This window comes from Lactuca sativa, chromosome 9 (genome assembly GCF_002870075.4).
Source record: "Lactuca sativa cultivar Salinas chromosome 9, Lsat_Salinas_v11, whole genome shotgun sequence".
Taxonomy (NCBI): Eukaryota; Viridiplantae; Streptophyta; class Magnoliopsida; order Asterales; family Asteraceae; genus Lactuca; species Lactuca sativa.
The window spans coordinates 4,316,315-4,331,107 of record NC_056631.2 but is presented as its reverse complement, the minus strand read 5'-3'; the positions used below and the strand labels follow the sequence as shown (position 1 = coordinate 4,331,107).

General features: G+C 35.7%; 2 protein-coding genes across 8 annotated transcripts in view; both read right to left on the bottom strand.

Annotated features, from left to right (window-relative positions):
• Positions 1-9,506, bottom strand: part of LOC128125847 (beta-glucosidase 11-like) — a 32,511-nt gene extending 23,005 nt beyond the window's left edge. For 4 of the 5 annotated variants that reach the window (XM_052767519.1, XM_052767521.1, XM_052767520.1 and 1 more), the window contains exons 1-13: positions 9,048-9,506; positions 8,897-8,960; positions 6,637-6,692; positions 6,458-6,533; positions 6,290-6,361; positions 6,056-6,143; positions 5,681-5,939; positions 5,330-5,445; positions 5,042-5,262; positions 4,570-4,607; positions 4,378-4,465; positions 3,598-3,688; positions 3,301-3,502 (exon numbers count right to left, since the gene is read on the bottom strand). In XM_052767519.1, the coding sequence (XP_052623479.1) occupies positions 3,301-3,502; positions 3,598-3,688; positions 4,378-4,465; positions 4,570-4,607; positions 5,042-5,262; positions 5,330-5,445; positions 5,681-5,939; positions 6,056-6,143; positions 6,290-6,361; positions 6,458-6,533; positions 6,637-6,692; positions 8,897-8,960; positions 9,048-9,206 (1,530 nt within the window). In that variant the 5' untranslated portion in view covers positions 9,207-9,506. Of the gene's footprint in view, positions 1-3,300; positions 3,503-3,597; positions 3,689-4,377; positions 4,466-4,569; positions 4,608-5,041; positions 5,263-5,329; positions 5,446-5,680; positions 5,940-6,055; positions 6,144-6,289; positions 6,362-6,457; positions 6,534-6,636; positions 6,693-8,652; positions 8,746-8,896; positions 8,961-9,047 lie in introns of all 5 variants that reach the window. The other variant, XM_052767522.1, reaches the window with a different exon arrangement.
• A 133-nt stretch (positions 9,507-9,639) lies between these two features.
• LOC111920522 (beta-glucosidase 11) lies at positions 9,640-14,607 on the bottom strand. Of its 3 annotated transcripts, XM_023916103.3 has the most exons (14): positions 14,344-14,607; positions 14,212-14,275; positions 13,331-13,386; positions 13,058-13,133; positions 12,895-12,969; positions 12,618-12,705; positions 12,272-12,533; positions 12,029-12,144; positions 11,741-11,961; positions 11,591-11,625; positions 11,428-11,515; positions 11,257-11,347; positions 10,992-11,138; positions 9,640-10,189 (listed from the first exon to the last, which is right to left on the bottom strand). In XM_023916103.3, the coding sequence occupies exons 1-14, from the start codon at positions 14,533-14,535 to the stop codon at positions 10,165-10,167; spliced, it is 1,536 nt and encodes a 511-aa protein (XP_023771871.1). In that variant the 5' UTR covers positions 14,536-14,607; the 3' UTR covers positions 9,640-10,164. The 3 variants fall into 3 exon arrangements, with proteins under 3 accessions (XP_023771871.1, XP_023771869.1, XP_023771873.1); XM_023916101.3 differs by lacking the exon at positions 9,640-10,189 and having other exon boundaries at positions 10,800-11,138; positions 14,344-14,606; XM_023916105.3 differs by lacking the exon at positions 9,640-10,189 and having other exon boundaries at positions 10,800-11,138; positions 12,895-12,966; positions 14,344-14,606.
• Between the last annotated feature and the right edge of the window lie 186 nt (positions 14,608-14,793).

The window sequence follows — 14,793 nt, the reverse complement described above, 5'->3', positions numbered from 1 at the left end:
CTTCCCGAATCGAGTACGGATCCTCTGCTTTTAGTAGTACGGGCCCATACTACCTTCCACATCTATCCGTACTTTCCTCAGGAATTGCTTCGACTCCACCAGGTCCCTTATCCATTACCACTTCTCCCAGCATTATCTCATCCTAGGCTTACCCTAGGGAAACCTCTAACTCAACTCAAACCAGTCCTCAGCTGCTGAAGGTCTCCTTGTGATGCCAATTAGCCATTACCTGGATACCATCACATATGACGAGTCTCAGATAATCCTTCAAGTAAAAGACTCATCCCTACAACGGTTGGACTCAAACAAGAGCTGCGCAATAGGGCCAAATCCATCACTCTGAGATTATTCAACCCTGATCACATGTGACGTGACGTATCCACCTAATGGCTAACTCCCATCAAAATTCCACAATGCACAAAGCAGTCAGCATTCGGACAAGGGGAAAATCTAACCACAACATACTCAAGCAATCATATCCAAATAGCAAGAATCTAAACTAGCATGCAACACAAACTCATAAACTCAGACATAACCTAAACAAGCTATCCTACTACTGTCTAATCAGCACTATCATGCAGCTCAAAACACATATAATAGACACATAAGGCATCATTCCTAGATCCTTAGTCCTAATCTAGCATACTGTTCTATCAACTGATAATCATAACATAAACTTGTATGGGTATTTTGCGGTACTTACTTGAGCTCGGTTGATTGCATGCACCACACCCTTTTTCTCTTTTCAAAGTTCTTTCCTTTCTGAATTATTTTTGCCTTTCTAAAACTGTTTTCTTTCCCAAAACTCTCTTTTTACAAAACTGCCGTTTCATTTTGAAAACTTCCATACCAATTCCTCAGTTTGAGTTCAGACACACCCGAGAGCATGTCCGAATCCCTCAAACCAAGGGCCACCTCCTGGTCTTTTATGCAAGTATCACAAAGACAACCGTACATACTAATCTACTTAGCTAAACAGCATACAGTGTGCCAGAAGCCACCTCCTGGTCTTTCATATATATAATAGCATACAATGCGCCTGGAGCCACCTCCTGGTCTTTCATACATATTGCCTAGGGCTAATCCCCGGGTCTTCCTGTCATCCATAATAACATACTGTGTGCCAGGAGCCACCCCCTGGTCTTTCATGCATATTGCCTAGGGCTAACCCCCGGGTCTTCCTATCATCCATAATAACATACTGTGTGCCAGGAGCCGCCCCCTGGTCTTTCATTCATATTGCCTAGGGCTAACCCCCGGGTCTTCCTATCATCCATAATAACATACAGTGTGCCAGGAGCCGCCCCCTGGTCTTTCATGCATATTGCCTAAGGCTAACCCCTGGGTCTTCCTATCATCCATAATAACATACAGTGTGCCAGGAGCCGCCCCCTGGCCTTTCATGCATATTGCCTAGGGCTAACCCCCGGGTCTTCCTATCATCCATAATAACATACAGTGTTCCAGGAGCCACCCCCTGGTCTTTCATGCATATTCTAAATGGGCCGGCATTGGTGCCTTAGACCCATACAAACAGTGAGGAGACTCACCTCGCACTGCTGAACTCTGCTGATAATCCTCTGGCTGTTGACCGACAACTCTCTGAACCCCTGCTCCACTCGCTCCCTGAGCTACCAATGTCAAGGCAACACTGAGTCTAACTGACCCCCGAAAGGCAACCAAGTCAACTCAGGTCAAAGTCAAAGTCCTGGTCAAAGTCAACCTTCCAGGTCAACCCTACTCGTCGAGTCACCCTACTGACTCGCCGAGTTCATAAGTCCAGAGTCCTTCCACTCGCGACTCTACTCGTCGAGTCAATCCATGACTCGCCGAGTCTACCGATTTCCGAGTCCTGACCTGTCCAACTCACCAAGTCTCTAATCGACTCACTGATTCGAGTCTAAACTCGAAGGTTTTGGGGTTTCGCGACCTGACTCGCCGAGTCCAAGAACAGACTCGCCGAGTACAAGGCAATCTTCATCCAACTCGCCGAGTTCATGCCCAACTTCATCCGACTCGACGAGCTGTTCATCCCACTCGTCGAGTTCCTCCTCATCTTCAAGCTACTCGTCGAGTTCACTCAAAGGACTCGCCGAGTCCATCCGGTCCTTCATACATGCAGAGGACTTTTGAGTCATGCAGGGACTCAAATCTGTAGATCTACCCTTCCCAAGCCTATTCCTCACGTAAAGTTGCAAACTTTACGTGTAGAGAAGGAGATCTAAGCAAAATACACCATAAACTAGGGTTTAAGGCAAGGAGGCTCCATAATCAACTCAAGGGCTGCTACTTTAGGCTTCTCAAGACCATAATATGCTTAGATCTGAAGTAGCAACCTCAGATCTGGCTTCTAACTCAAAATAATAACATTATGGCTAAAAAGCCCCAACAACCACATATAGATCTAGGTGCAAAAAGGGTCCAGGAACTAGTTTATTACCTCCAAATGCTCAGAATGAACTCACAATCCCAGATCTGTAGTCCCTTCTTGCTCCTCCAAGTTCCTTCTTCCTTCTCCAAGCTTTAATGCACCTTCCAAGGCAACTAATGGCTCAATCAAAGGATATGACGGCTAGGGTTTGGTATCCAGGGCTAAAGAGGCAGTAAGGAACCCTAGGAAGAAGATTAAGACGTTTATATAGGCTCCAAGTCTCGAATTTAGGGATTTCCACGGACAGATCAGACTCGCCGAGTCATCTTGGCCGACTCGCCGAGTCGGTCACTTACTCCTCGACCCGGATCCCGCTCGGACTCGCCGAGTTCCTCCTTGGACTCGCCGAGTCGCCCCTAAAAATTAGGGTTTCTTTCCTTTCTTGGATCGTCATCCTCTACTCTAAATGAATCAACTTCAGGTGACTCACTAGACAAATCAATTCCCTAACGTATTTTGGTACATGTTTAGATTGAAGACCCTGAATTAGGGTTAAGGATCAGCTTGGATTTTAACAAGACCATAGAATGTGTGGTGAGCTTGAACCATGTTGTGATATTTTATTGTTAACAACTTCGCAAGGGGTGTTACGCTTTCCTTAACTGTGTTTTCAAATAGTCTCTAGCGAGGGATGTTACACTTTCCTTCTCCTATATATCGAAGCTGACAATACTAGAAATTTTACACTAGGAAATAAACCAAAATTTGTTCATATACGCAAAACACAATGCATGTTATTTAAATTGCAAAAATGTAACCAAGTATCGTCAACTTGGTAACGATTATAAGTACATGGCTAATAATGATCATGTTACAACATCCCCAAAGGCAAAAGATAATTAATGTGAAGCAGAGAAAGAGTCCTTTACCTTCAAGTTTAGAATTATGTCACTCATGTTCTTTCCTTTCAAAAATTTGGCATACCAATGAGCAGAAAGCTTAGGATACCGAGTCAATTCTTTGTCATCCAAATCAACATAATATAGACCAAAACCAGAATTATAGCCATCCAACAGCTCAAAGAGATCGAAGAAGGACCAAACAAAATATCCCATCATGTTTGATCCATTCCTGTTACCATGTCATGGACAAAAATAACCATATGTTAAGCTCTGAAAAGATGGACAGGTCCAACTTTCTCTTCATAGAGCCGAGTAGAGGCATACCTTACTGCATCCAATAAAGCACCAATATACGCATGCAAGTACTCTACCCTTGGGGTGTCCGTCAATGTTCCATTACGTGGTTGTTCTTGGCCTGCCGAAAAATTATTTGTCAATATCATACAACCATATTTAGGATGTTGCATGGTGGCAAAAAGATATATATATATATATATATATATATATATATATATATATATATATATATATATATATATATATATATATATATATATAGTATTAATTTTGTTACTTTTAACATTAAAAAATATATAATAAACAAAACTATTACCGTTCTAGTGAAATATTCTATAAAAATATTATTAAGATTTTAAAATTTTGCACATTTGTAATATTTTGATAGAATATTACACATTATATTTTTATGAATAATATTCTGCTAGAATATTTCACTAGAATGATGATTTTTTGTTATATATTTTTTATATGTTGTTTAGATGTTAAAAATGACGGAAATTAATGTCATTTATTGTTTTTGAAATATTTTGACATTTTTTCCCAAAATGTATGGACAGAAATGCATCCCCATGTTTCACAAGAATAGTAAGTCTCATTTGAACCCTTTCAAAGCTGCAAAGACTTAAGGCCACCTCAACAATGGATAAGTAACAAAAACATATGGGTGATGCACTAGAAAAACAAATCTTTATGGTTTTTCTACACTACAAAAAAGGTACTAGTATATACATGTGCATCAAGTTCTTTTGCTTATTTCAATAGATAATACGAAAATTTTATAAGTAATTGGTTTGATTTATATACCATTTTCATGGATATAGATAGGAGGATTCTCATATTCTTCCTTTAAATAGTTAAGAAGCTTTTCGAGACCCATTGGATTCACCAGGAACTGAGATTAAAAATATAAAAAGAAATTAAGAAATTAAGTACTAAAGTAGGATAAATGAAAGCAAAAATACGAAAAGTGTAACAACAAACGACATATATTCAAACCTGAGTTGGAAGGGATCCATTTCCATCATCTCCGCCATCTACAATCCAAAGTCAAGAAATGCACACATCATGTCGGTGTTAGTTTTGTCTAACGATTGAGTAGTGATTGCTTGTTTAAGTGCCGATTTTATTGCTTCTAAGACGAAATTCATTTTTTTTAAACGACAAACCTAACCTATTTTCAAACTACTCCTTAAATACATTTATGTCCACAACAGGACTTGAACCATCAACCTCAAGGAAGGAGGGCAACACTGGATAACGTTGGGCTAGATGCATGGTAATATACACCAAACGGGAGAAAAACATAAAAGTTAAATGAATTTTCGGCTTAAGAGAAGTAGATCCAACTAACTAACTAACTAACTAACTAACTATATATATATATATATATATATATATATATATATATATATATATATATATATATAGCATCAAAGGTATAGGTTGTTTACTTGGTGGACATACATACATATAAGGGTTGCTGCCATGTCTCCAAGAACATCCCTGGTATCCGTTTCAAGACTACTTGGGTTGTCCTTTACATATAGCGTGCTGTAGTGATTTATGCCAATGAAATCAAATGAACCCTTAATTCTCTCTGATTCAAGTTCGGTAAAAGTTGGAATTCGGTTGCCTGCATTCTTCTTCACTATTTCTGGGTAGTCCCCATTCACCAAAGGATTCAAAAACCTGAACACAAAAATCAAATTGAAATTACTTCGATTCCAATACTAGTAGGGATTTTATAATAACTCACCAGCCCAAATAGAAGTCATGGGCTCTTTGTGTAGCTTTGACATCTTCCGTTGTGTTTGTATAAGGTTCAAACCAATACGCAAAGACATTTAATCCAACAAAACCATGTTGCATGGCCTGCATCATCATCACCCATATTAGTGAATGTTTCTTTCTTTCTTTTTTCGACAAAGGAAGATATATAATAGAGAGAGAGAGTTCTTCAACAAAGAAAGTTGATGTTAGGATCTTCCATCAAGAAAGATAGTGTCATTGTCGTGAATGTTTCTTGAAGACAAAGGTAAGAACATATGGATGGATGGATGGTATATTGAATGCATCAAATCATGGAAAGACCAGAATTTTAAATAACCTTGTATTTTTCACGGTACAATTTCACAGTTGATGCATGTGCCAGAAGCATATGGTGAGCTGCAAGGTATGGCTCAGTAGTAGAGTCGCCTCTGCTACAGTTAATGTAACCAAATGGGGAAGAACAACGTCCAGGAGGTAAGAAACCCACATCATAACCACCTAAAGCATACACATTGGCTTCATTAATGGTAGTCCAATGCAAAACCCTATCACCAAATTCTCTGAAGCAAACATCAGCATACGCAACGTAGTCTTTCCTGCATTTACAAATGGTAAAGCATGTTAAATCATATCCTACAAGGAGAACTAGTTCCATAAACATCATATTCATAGGGGGTTATGGAACCACAGTTTTAGCTAGAAAGAAATGTACACTGATTTTCTACTAATCCATCCTCCATATTCATCTTCAAGTATCTGTGGTAGATCATCATGATGTAATGTAACATGTGGCTGTATTCCTGCATAATCAGAATTGTCGAAAATTAGAGATTACATTTTGTTGGGCGAAGAACAAATTAATTATCAACCTTAATTTTTACACATTGTTTGGTTAGTTAGCTATTTAACTTGTATTATATATGCGGTAGTAATATATGTATCTAACCATGGGTGATAAGCCTATTGATGAAATCGTTGTAGAATTGTAAGCCCTTTACATTGACAGATCCTCTTCCATCTACAAAAATTAAGACCATGAATAATAAAGACTACAAGTGGAGTTACACTGAAGTTTTTATCATTATACTATTGAGTAGACAACATATATACATACTTGGGACGAGTCTGGACCAAGAGATGGAAAATCTATATGCTTCCAAACCTGTGTCTGCCATAAGTTGAATGTCTTCCTGCAACATCCACATGCAGTCAGACTCTAGGAAACTATTAAAGTTGCACTTAAACATGTTGTATTCAACTGTTCTTGATTGAAATCCTAGCTAGGGTGTGTACCTTGTATTTATGATACCCATCACATGCTATGTCTCCATTTGCACCGCTATAGAAACCTGAAATTTTGGAGCAAGAATCATATCCAAAATTAGTCCTTCATAACCCCATATAAAGTGTACACTTTGAAATAGATTTCTGATCTTCAACTCCCTAACAACATCAACAATGTGATACCCAACCTAAAATTTGAGTTGTGGAGTTTGATGATTGCTAAATGGACATGATCGTCACTATAATGACTTTTGGGCTCGGCCTTTATGGTATTTTAGATAAAAGTCTGTATGGATTAAAGCTAGTACCATGGCAATGGTACTTGAAGTTCAAGAGATTTTATTTAGAGTAATAGGTACAAGATATGTGAAATAGATCATTGTTATTGTGATAATTTCCCATGAATCGATATCCTTCTCGCTAATCAATATATAGGAGCGTAAAGCGGTAAGACCCTAAATATCTAAAGGTGAGTGATAAATTTATATATGCTAACCCCTGATCAGTAGCTCCTAGGATTTGAACTTGGGACTCCTATGGAAGGGACTTATGACTTACAACTAATCGAAGATGTTGGTCTTCTAGCTGCAAAGTCAACAGCCACTCCTATGGATCCATATTCTTCATTAAGTACATATAATGGAGAAGAGTTTAGTGATACATATCAGTATCAAAGACTTGTTGGACGAATGCTATACTTAAAGATTACTAGGCTAGACATTTCTTTTGTTGTTCAAAGGTTGTCCCAATTTATGTCTAAGCCAAGAATTCCTCATTTTCATGCTGCATGCCATCTCCTAAACTATCTTAATAAACCAAACCCTAGTCATGGTGTATTCTTTTTTTTCGGATACATTACAGTTATAGTCCAAGGACTTTTGTGATTTTGATTTCTGACAAAATGTCCACATTCAGTTACTAGTTACCAGATAGGGACCAATTTTGTAATTTTTTAAGCACATGTAGCGTTTCTGTAAAAAAAACAACATAGGGACATTTTTTGTAAATTACAGGGACAGTTTTTGTAATTTATTTTCTACACAGGGCCAAACCTGCCAACATACAAAAATTTTAAACATATGGACCGTTAATGAAAAAAAAACTGCAAATGGACATTTTCTATAAATTACGGGGATAATTTTTGTAATTTATTTTTTACATAGGGACTAAATCTGCCAACATACAAATGCCTCGTGGCCAATGTTTTAAACTTAAAAATTTTAGGGACAAAATCTGCAAATATACAAAATTGTTATGTGGTCAAAATATGAAACCCAAAAACTATAAGGACAAAACCTATATAAAAATGTTGTTGCCAAAATCTTAAACCCAGAAGTCCATTGTTCATTTCTCAATTCAAATTATTAATAATAATAATAATAATAAAACGTTTTTTTTAGAAAAAATTATGTGAATTCCTTATCAGCACCACATGAACGGGTGTAGTTAAAATTAGCCTATTGAGCATGCCACGTAGACCCATAACATGCTATGGTTTGTTTCAATGGCTAAGGTCATCCTAATCCGTGGAAGACTATTTGTCTTTCAAATTTGTCACATAAGCTTTTGCAATAACTATCCATATCACTGCAATACTATCCGTGGAAGACTACGTTTAATTTAACATAGAAGTAAATATTATAATATAGAACAATCAAGAAATAGTAGGCATTTAACCTTTTCAATGATTTTGTAATTTGATTATTATAATGCAATAATAATTGTGTGTATACATGTGGACCCACTTAAGGCTTTGAAAGCCTTGCACAGTTTGAAAGATGAATTTTAATAATCAAATTATTATTGCATTTTAATAATCAAATTTAAACTTTTAATACCGAATGGTAACAAACTCAATACTTTTATAGCAAAATTTACCAATAACTCTCGAATAAACTAGAGCGTCGATAAAAAAATATATATATATATATATATATATATATATATATATATATATATATATATATATATATATATATATATATATATATATATATATATATATATATTGTGTTTGGAACTCACCTCCAAAGGAAGAATCAAATTCTGGTTTAAAGAATTTTGGAGCTTGAAAAACTGATCCATATCAGGTGCTGAGTTGTAACAGGAGCTAACGACCTAACTTTAATCGGATCATTATCTTATTCTAGTTTGAAAATTCACAATGAAAACTTACATCGAAACACCCAAAATTTTCAGTTTTGACACTGACCCCAAAATCCAACGAGTCAGGTGAATGGCCACTGAAATTTCTACTTGTATTACGTACCTGAGTGGGCGAAGGTGTCCCAAATGCTGAAACTTCTTCCATCTTCCAGCACTGCTCCTTCAACCTTATCACACACAGACACAGTTAAAGTTACCTCCAAATCAACTTTCCAGACTTCAGACGAAGATATGAATTACGAGCAAGCAAATACCTGATAAGCAGAAGTTCCGGAACCAAAAACGAATTCAGCGGGAAAATCATCTCTTCCGTATTCATCAACCACACCATAGACGAAAACTCTGACATAATTATAGTTTCCGACCACCACCAAAAGAATAGAAACAACATGAAGATAGACATGATTCGACATGGTTTCTACCACCGCAAGTGATGAATCGATAATCTTAGCTAACACTGCGATCGAGATTTATTTTGGAGATACATTGTACTATGGTATGGTAGGAGTCTAGGAGATGAAAAAGAAAAAAAAAATGGGTCTCATATGAAAAATCAAAGCACACACTCACCACTCACACAGGATCACCCACTACACCAAACAATTAGGTATAGTATCTTTTTTTTTCCTATTTTGTCAGATTATAAGCAAAAAAAAATTCCTTTTTTGTCTAATTATAATTATAATCATTAATAAAAGAAATTCTTTATTTTCCTTACCATTAAAGGTATGTCATACAATAAAATCTTAAATAAATAGAAAAAATAACAAATAAACAACGTTACTAAACGTAATAAAATTTACAAAACTATTTAATTATGAAATGAAGATATTATTATTTTGTTAAAAAAAAAAAGCTATAAAGACTTATGTCTGAAGTGCTTTTTGGAAGTAGATAGATGGAAAATGTAAAGCTTATGTTTTGATCTTGTAATCTTGAACTGGTTAATATAGCTTCTTTTGTAATGGATTTTTTTTTCGGACTATTTTTGGATAACCATGACTTGAAGTCATGAAATCCTTTAAACCATAGTATTTATAAGCTTTGAAAATGCAAACCCACTGTGAACACTCATATAAAAAACAAACCACAAAGGCCAAATCTATAAACAGACTTACAATTTGTTAAAAACCCAGATTTTATAACTCTAGGAGACATCTCCAACCTATTTTTCTTTTAATACATATTACAAAAGCCCAATTATATGAAATATAAGCAAAACGACCAAAAATCAAACAATTATCTTAACTTTATTAGCAAACATGAAATATATAACAATAATACATAACCTGAACCAAAACTTGTATACTGAATAAAATCATAATATTCTACAACAAACAAACCAACTACTGAATGGAGTATGATGAAATTTTACAAACAAGATGATAGAAAAATCCTACAATCGAAAAAAAATAAAAAAATAAAAAAAAAAATAACATTCAGAAAAGGCCATTAAAATTTACTATTGAATAAAGAATTCCAAATCCTACATTCAGAAAAAAAAAATAACACCAACAATACCAACAAGAGAACTTTTGTTTGAAAAGAGAAGACAACCAATTTTTCAAACAAAATAAAAAACATCAAATAGGCCATCAATATATATATATATATATATATATATATATATATATATATATATATATATATATATATATATATATATATATATATATATATATAAACATTCCATAATTGTTTCAAAAGATAAACCTCCGCAATGAGGCATACAAACCTCAAAAAGGTCAAGATTTGTTGAACAAAAAATAAACGATTGGTAATTGGTGAACATGACAACCAAGAAACTAGCAAATTAAATAAAGAATGGAAAGCTAGTGGCAAAATATATAATAGAGAGATTAGGTAACATATCCAAGATTTTGAATCACAGACGTATAAGATCAGTTTCAAGATTGAAACAACTAAGCATATATCCGCTTCCTTGTACTAGCTAATTTTAGGAAGAAGGACTCAAGCACTAGACATGATGTAGGTAGCAATGCATCTTTTGAAAAATGTTGTATCAAAGATAAAACGTTACTTAGAAGTTATACTAATTTATAAGTAATTGTTTGTGAAGATGAAGAGTGGACAGTACACACATAACAGACTGAAAAAGCTAATGTGAAGAAACAAAAGAGTGTTTTATTAGGTTCAAGTTTGGGATTATGTTGTTTCCTTTCAAGAAATTGGCGTACCAATGTGCAGAGAGCTTGGGATATCGTGTCAACTCCTTGTCATCAAGGTCAACATAATACAGACCATATCCAATGTCATACCCACCCAACAACTCAAACAGATCCAACAAGGACCAAGCAAAATATCCCCTTGTGTTTGATCCATTCCTGTTCCCATGTGCCATGTCATATCATACACGAGAAAAAGAATCACTCATAACAAATGGGAATTCATCATTATGTATATGTATCTTAAAAGAAGATTGTGTGGCTAGCCCTAACCTACCTTACTGCATCCAACAAAGCACCAATATATGCATGCAAGTATTCTACCCTTGCAGTGTCCATCAATGTCCCATTACGTGCTTGTACTTGGCCTGTCACAAAACATGATTAATATGTTGATATCATACAGTCATATTGTTTGATTTCTGGATATACATATACATTATTATACCATTTTCATGGATGTAGATTGGAGGATTTCCATATTCTTCCTTGAGATAGTTAAGGAGGTTCTGGAGACCTGATGGAGTCACCGGGAACTGAGATTTAAAAAAAAAAATCACCACTAGAGGAGGATGGATAATAAGCAAAACAGATGGTTTAAGCATTCAAACCTGAGTTGGCAGGGGTTCACTTACACCGTCTGAAACTGAAAATAAAATTTAAAAAAAAAAAACCACATCATCATATTCATATTCATATTCATGTCAGTATTATCTATTTTATGTTCATATTTATCGGGGGGTAAGTGAATATATACGTACATATAAGGGTTGCTGCCATGTCTCCGTTAACATCCCTGATGTTGGTTTCAAGACTGCTAGGGTTGTCCTTCACATAGAAATTGTTATAATGGTTTATGCCAAAGAAATCAAACGAACCCTTGATTCTCTCTGATTCAAGTTTGGTAAAAGTTGGAATTCGGTTGCCTGCATTCTTCTTCACTATTTCTGGGTAGTCCCCATTCACCAAAGGATTCAAAAACCTGAAAACAAAAATCAAACGGAAATTACTTCGATTCAAATACTAGTAGGGATTTTCTCATCACTCACCAGCCCAAATAGAAGTCATTAGCTCTTTGTGTAGCTTCCACATCTTCCGTTGTGTTTGTATAAGGTTCAAACCAATACGACAACACATTTATTCCAACAAAACCATGCTGTATGGCCTGCATCATCATCATCACCCATACATACATACATATATATATTAGAAAGTTAATGTTAGGATCTTCAATCAAGTTCCATTGAAGATGAGCAGAAAGCTTCAATCGGAAAAATCAGAGTTTTAATTACCTTGTATTTTTCCCGGTATAGTCTGACAGCTGATGCATGTGCAAGAAGCAAATGGTGAGCTGCAAGGTATGGCTCAGAGGTGGAGTCACCTCTGCTGCAATTAATGAAAAACCCAAATGGGGAAGAACAACGTCCAGGAGGTGAAAACCCCATATCATAACCACCTAAAGCAAACACATTGGCTTCATTAAAACTAGTCCAGTGCAAAACCCTATCACCAAATTCTCTGAAGCAAACATCAGCATATGCCACAAAGTCTTTCCTGCATGCATTTACAAATATCATGAACCTTAGCAACACATGCAGCACTAGTTTTAGTTTTAGTTTTTGTTAGAAATTAACCTACACTGATTTTCTACTAAGCCATCCTCCATATTCGTCTTCAAGTATCTGTGGTAGATCCGTATGATGTAATGTGACATGTGGCTGTATTCCTGCATAATATAATCAGCATTACCAAAAATCAGAGGTCACATCTTATTGGGTGAAGAACGAGTAAATCAACCTTTTTAGGCATTGTTTAGTTAGTTAGATATGATTCAACTTGTATTTCTTGATGCCAAAGCACTGACATTTTAATAAACACAAACAACAGGTGACCAAATAACTCAGTTATATTTAACCATGGGCGATGAGCCTGTTGATGAAATCGTTGTAGAACTGTAAGCCCTTTGCATTCACGGATCCTCTTCCATCTGCTTAAAATAAGACTATGCATTATAAGCAAGGCTACAAGCACTCAAGTGTTTATCATTATACTATTGAGTAGACAACATATATACATACTTGGGATGAGTCTGGACCAAGAGATGGAAAATCTATATGCTTCCAAACCTGTGTCTACCATAAGTTGAATGTCTTCCTGCAACATCCACATGCAGGATGACTACCTAATCGAACTCAAATTCATAGTATTAAACTATTCTTGCTACTAATGTAAAACATTATGTATGAAGACAGCATCTGCTTGAACATGTTGTAATAAACGCTTCTTAATTGAAGCCTTATGCTAATTAAAAAGACGAGTCGTGGATTGTGGTATGTATCATGTATGGTTACCTTGTATTTATGGTACCCATCACATGCTACGTCTCCATTTGCTCCATTGTAGTAGCCTGAGATTTTGGAGTCAAATAAAATATAAAAATAACACCCTCCTTAGCAAACATTGAATTATCACATGGAAAGCGTACGCTCTGAAATGAATTTTCAAGAAACCTTCAACTCCCTAACAACATATTATCTTGCATTTGGGTAAAACTGCACACCAGCAATGGCATCCTAAGTGCACTCAACATAAAGATTTTAATGTGAGACAACCTAAATACAGGACACTTGGTTCAGAAACATATCCAAGATGGTAAAGCCTTGAATTTCCCAAACCAGCCATTGTTGATGTCACTTCCATCAAAACCAACTATCAGGATTATAAATATCAAGGCAGATCAAACAAAATCGATGTCTCTTGTCATAGAAACTAGCTAATTCATTAAATGCTTTAGACTGAATCATGCATTCATTTTTGCAAGTAAGCAAGGCATTTGATATTATATAAATGAATAACCAGGGGAACCCTTTATGATATTACATAAGAAATTACATAGTGTAACTCGAGAGCAGCAGTATTGAGCGGACAAATTCTTTGTCAAACACAAAGCACATATAAGGGACTGTTTGGACTGGTCCTGATTTTATATGGTTTGGGGGGACAATATAATCAGATTTAAAGAAAATCCCTAAGTTGCGAGACTGCTTCGATAAGATGATTATCGTATTCTAGTTTTTATGTACAGTAACCATTTTGAAAAGTGACATCCAAACAACCCCAAAATTCAGTCGGTTCACAGAATAAGATGGAGGAAAACACAAAACCATTCAACTCAATTTTGGTATCGATCGAAAATCATGCGTTATCCGAGCTAAATTCCTTCTTATATTACCTGAATGAGCGAAGGTGTCCCAAATGCTGAAACTCCTACCATCTTCCAGCACTGCTCCTTCAACCTTATCACACATAGTTAGCTCCAATTCGGCTCTACAGACACTTCAACGAAGAAATTAAGAGCACATACCTGATAAGCGGAAGTGCCGGAACCAAAAACGAATTCAGCCGGAAAATCATCTCTTCGATATTCATCAACCACGCCGTATACGAAGAACTGTACATCATCATCATAGCTTCCGATCACCAGAAGAAGAGAAAGAACAATAAGATGGACAGAAATCGACATGGCTTCTGCTATGAATCGACTATTCTCGCACATACAAGGACGATCAGTCAAACAGTGTTCTAGAAAGGGAGGGAAGGGAGAAAGACCTTTTTGTATTTTCCTTAAAATTATTCGTTCAGATTAGGAAAGGAAATATTGTTTGTATTTTTTTTTTTTTGGAAAATCTTTAAAAAAATCTCATTTTTTTTTAAATACAAAAACGTCTCAATATTTTTTTTATTAGAAAAAGCTAAGAAAACGGGAAACTTTTTTACTTTGGTCCCTTTTTGATAATCTAAACAGGTAATATGT

Coding starts and splice junctions, on each gene's coding strand:
- LOC111920522 (XM_023916101.3), bottom strand. CDS start 14,535: ATGTGCGAGAATAGTCGATTCATAGCAGAAGCCATGTCGATTTCTGTC. Junction 13,387..14,211: donor GGACACCTTCGCTCATTCAG/GTAATATAAGAA, acceptor CCAAAATCTCAG/GCTACTACAATGGAGCAAAT. Junction 11,962..12,028: donor AATGACTTCTATTTGGGCTG/GTGAGTGATGAG, acceptor TTTTGTTTTCAG/GTTTTTGAATCCTTTGGTGA.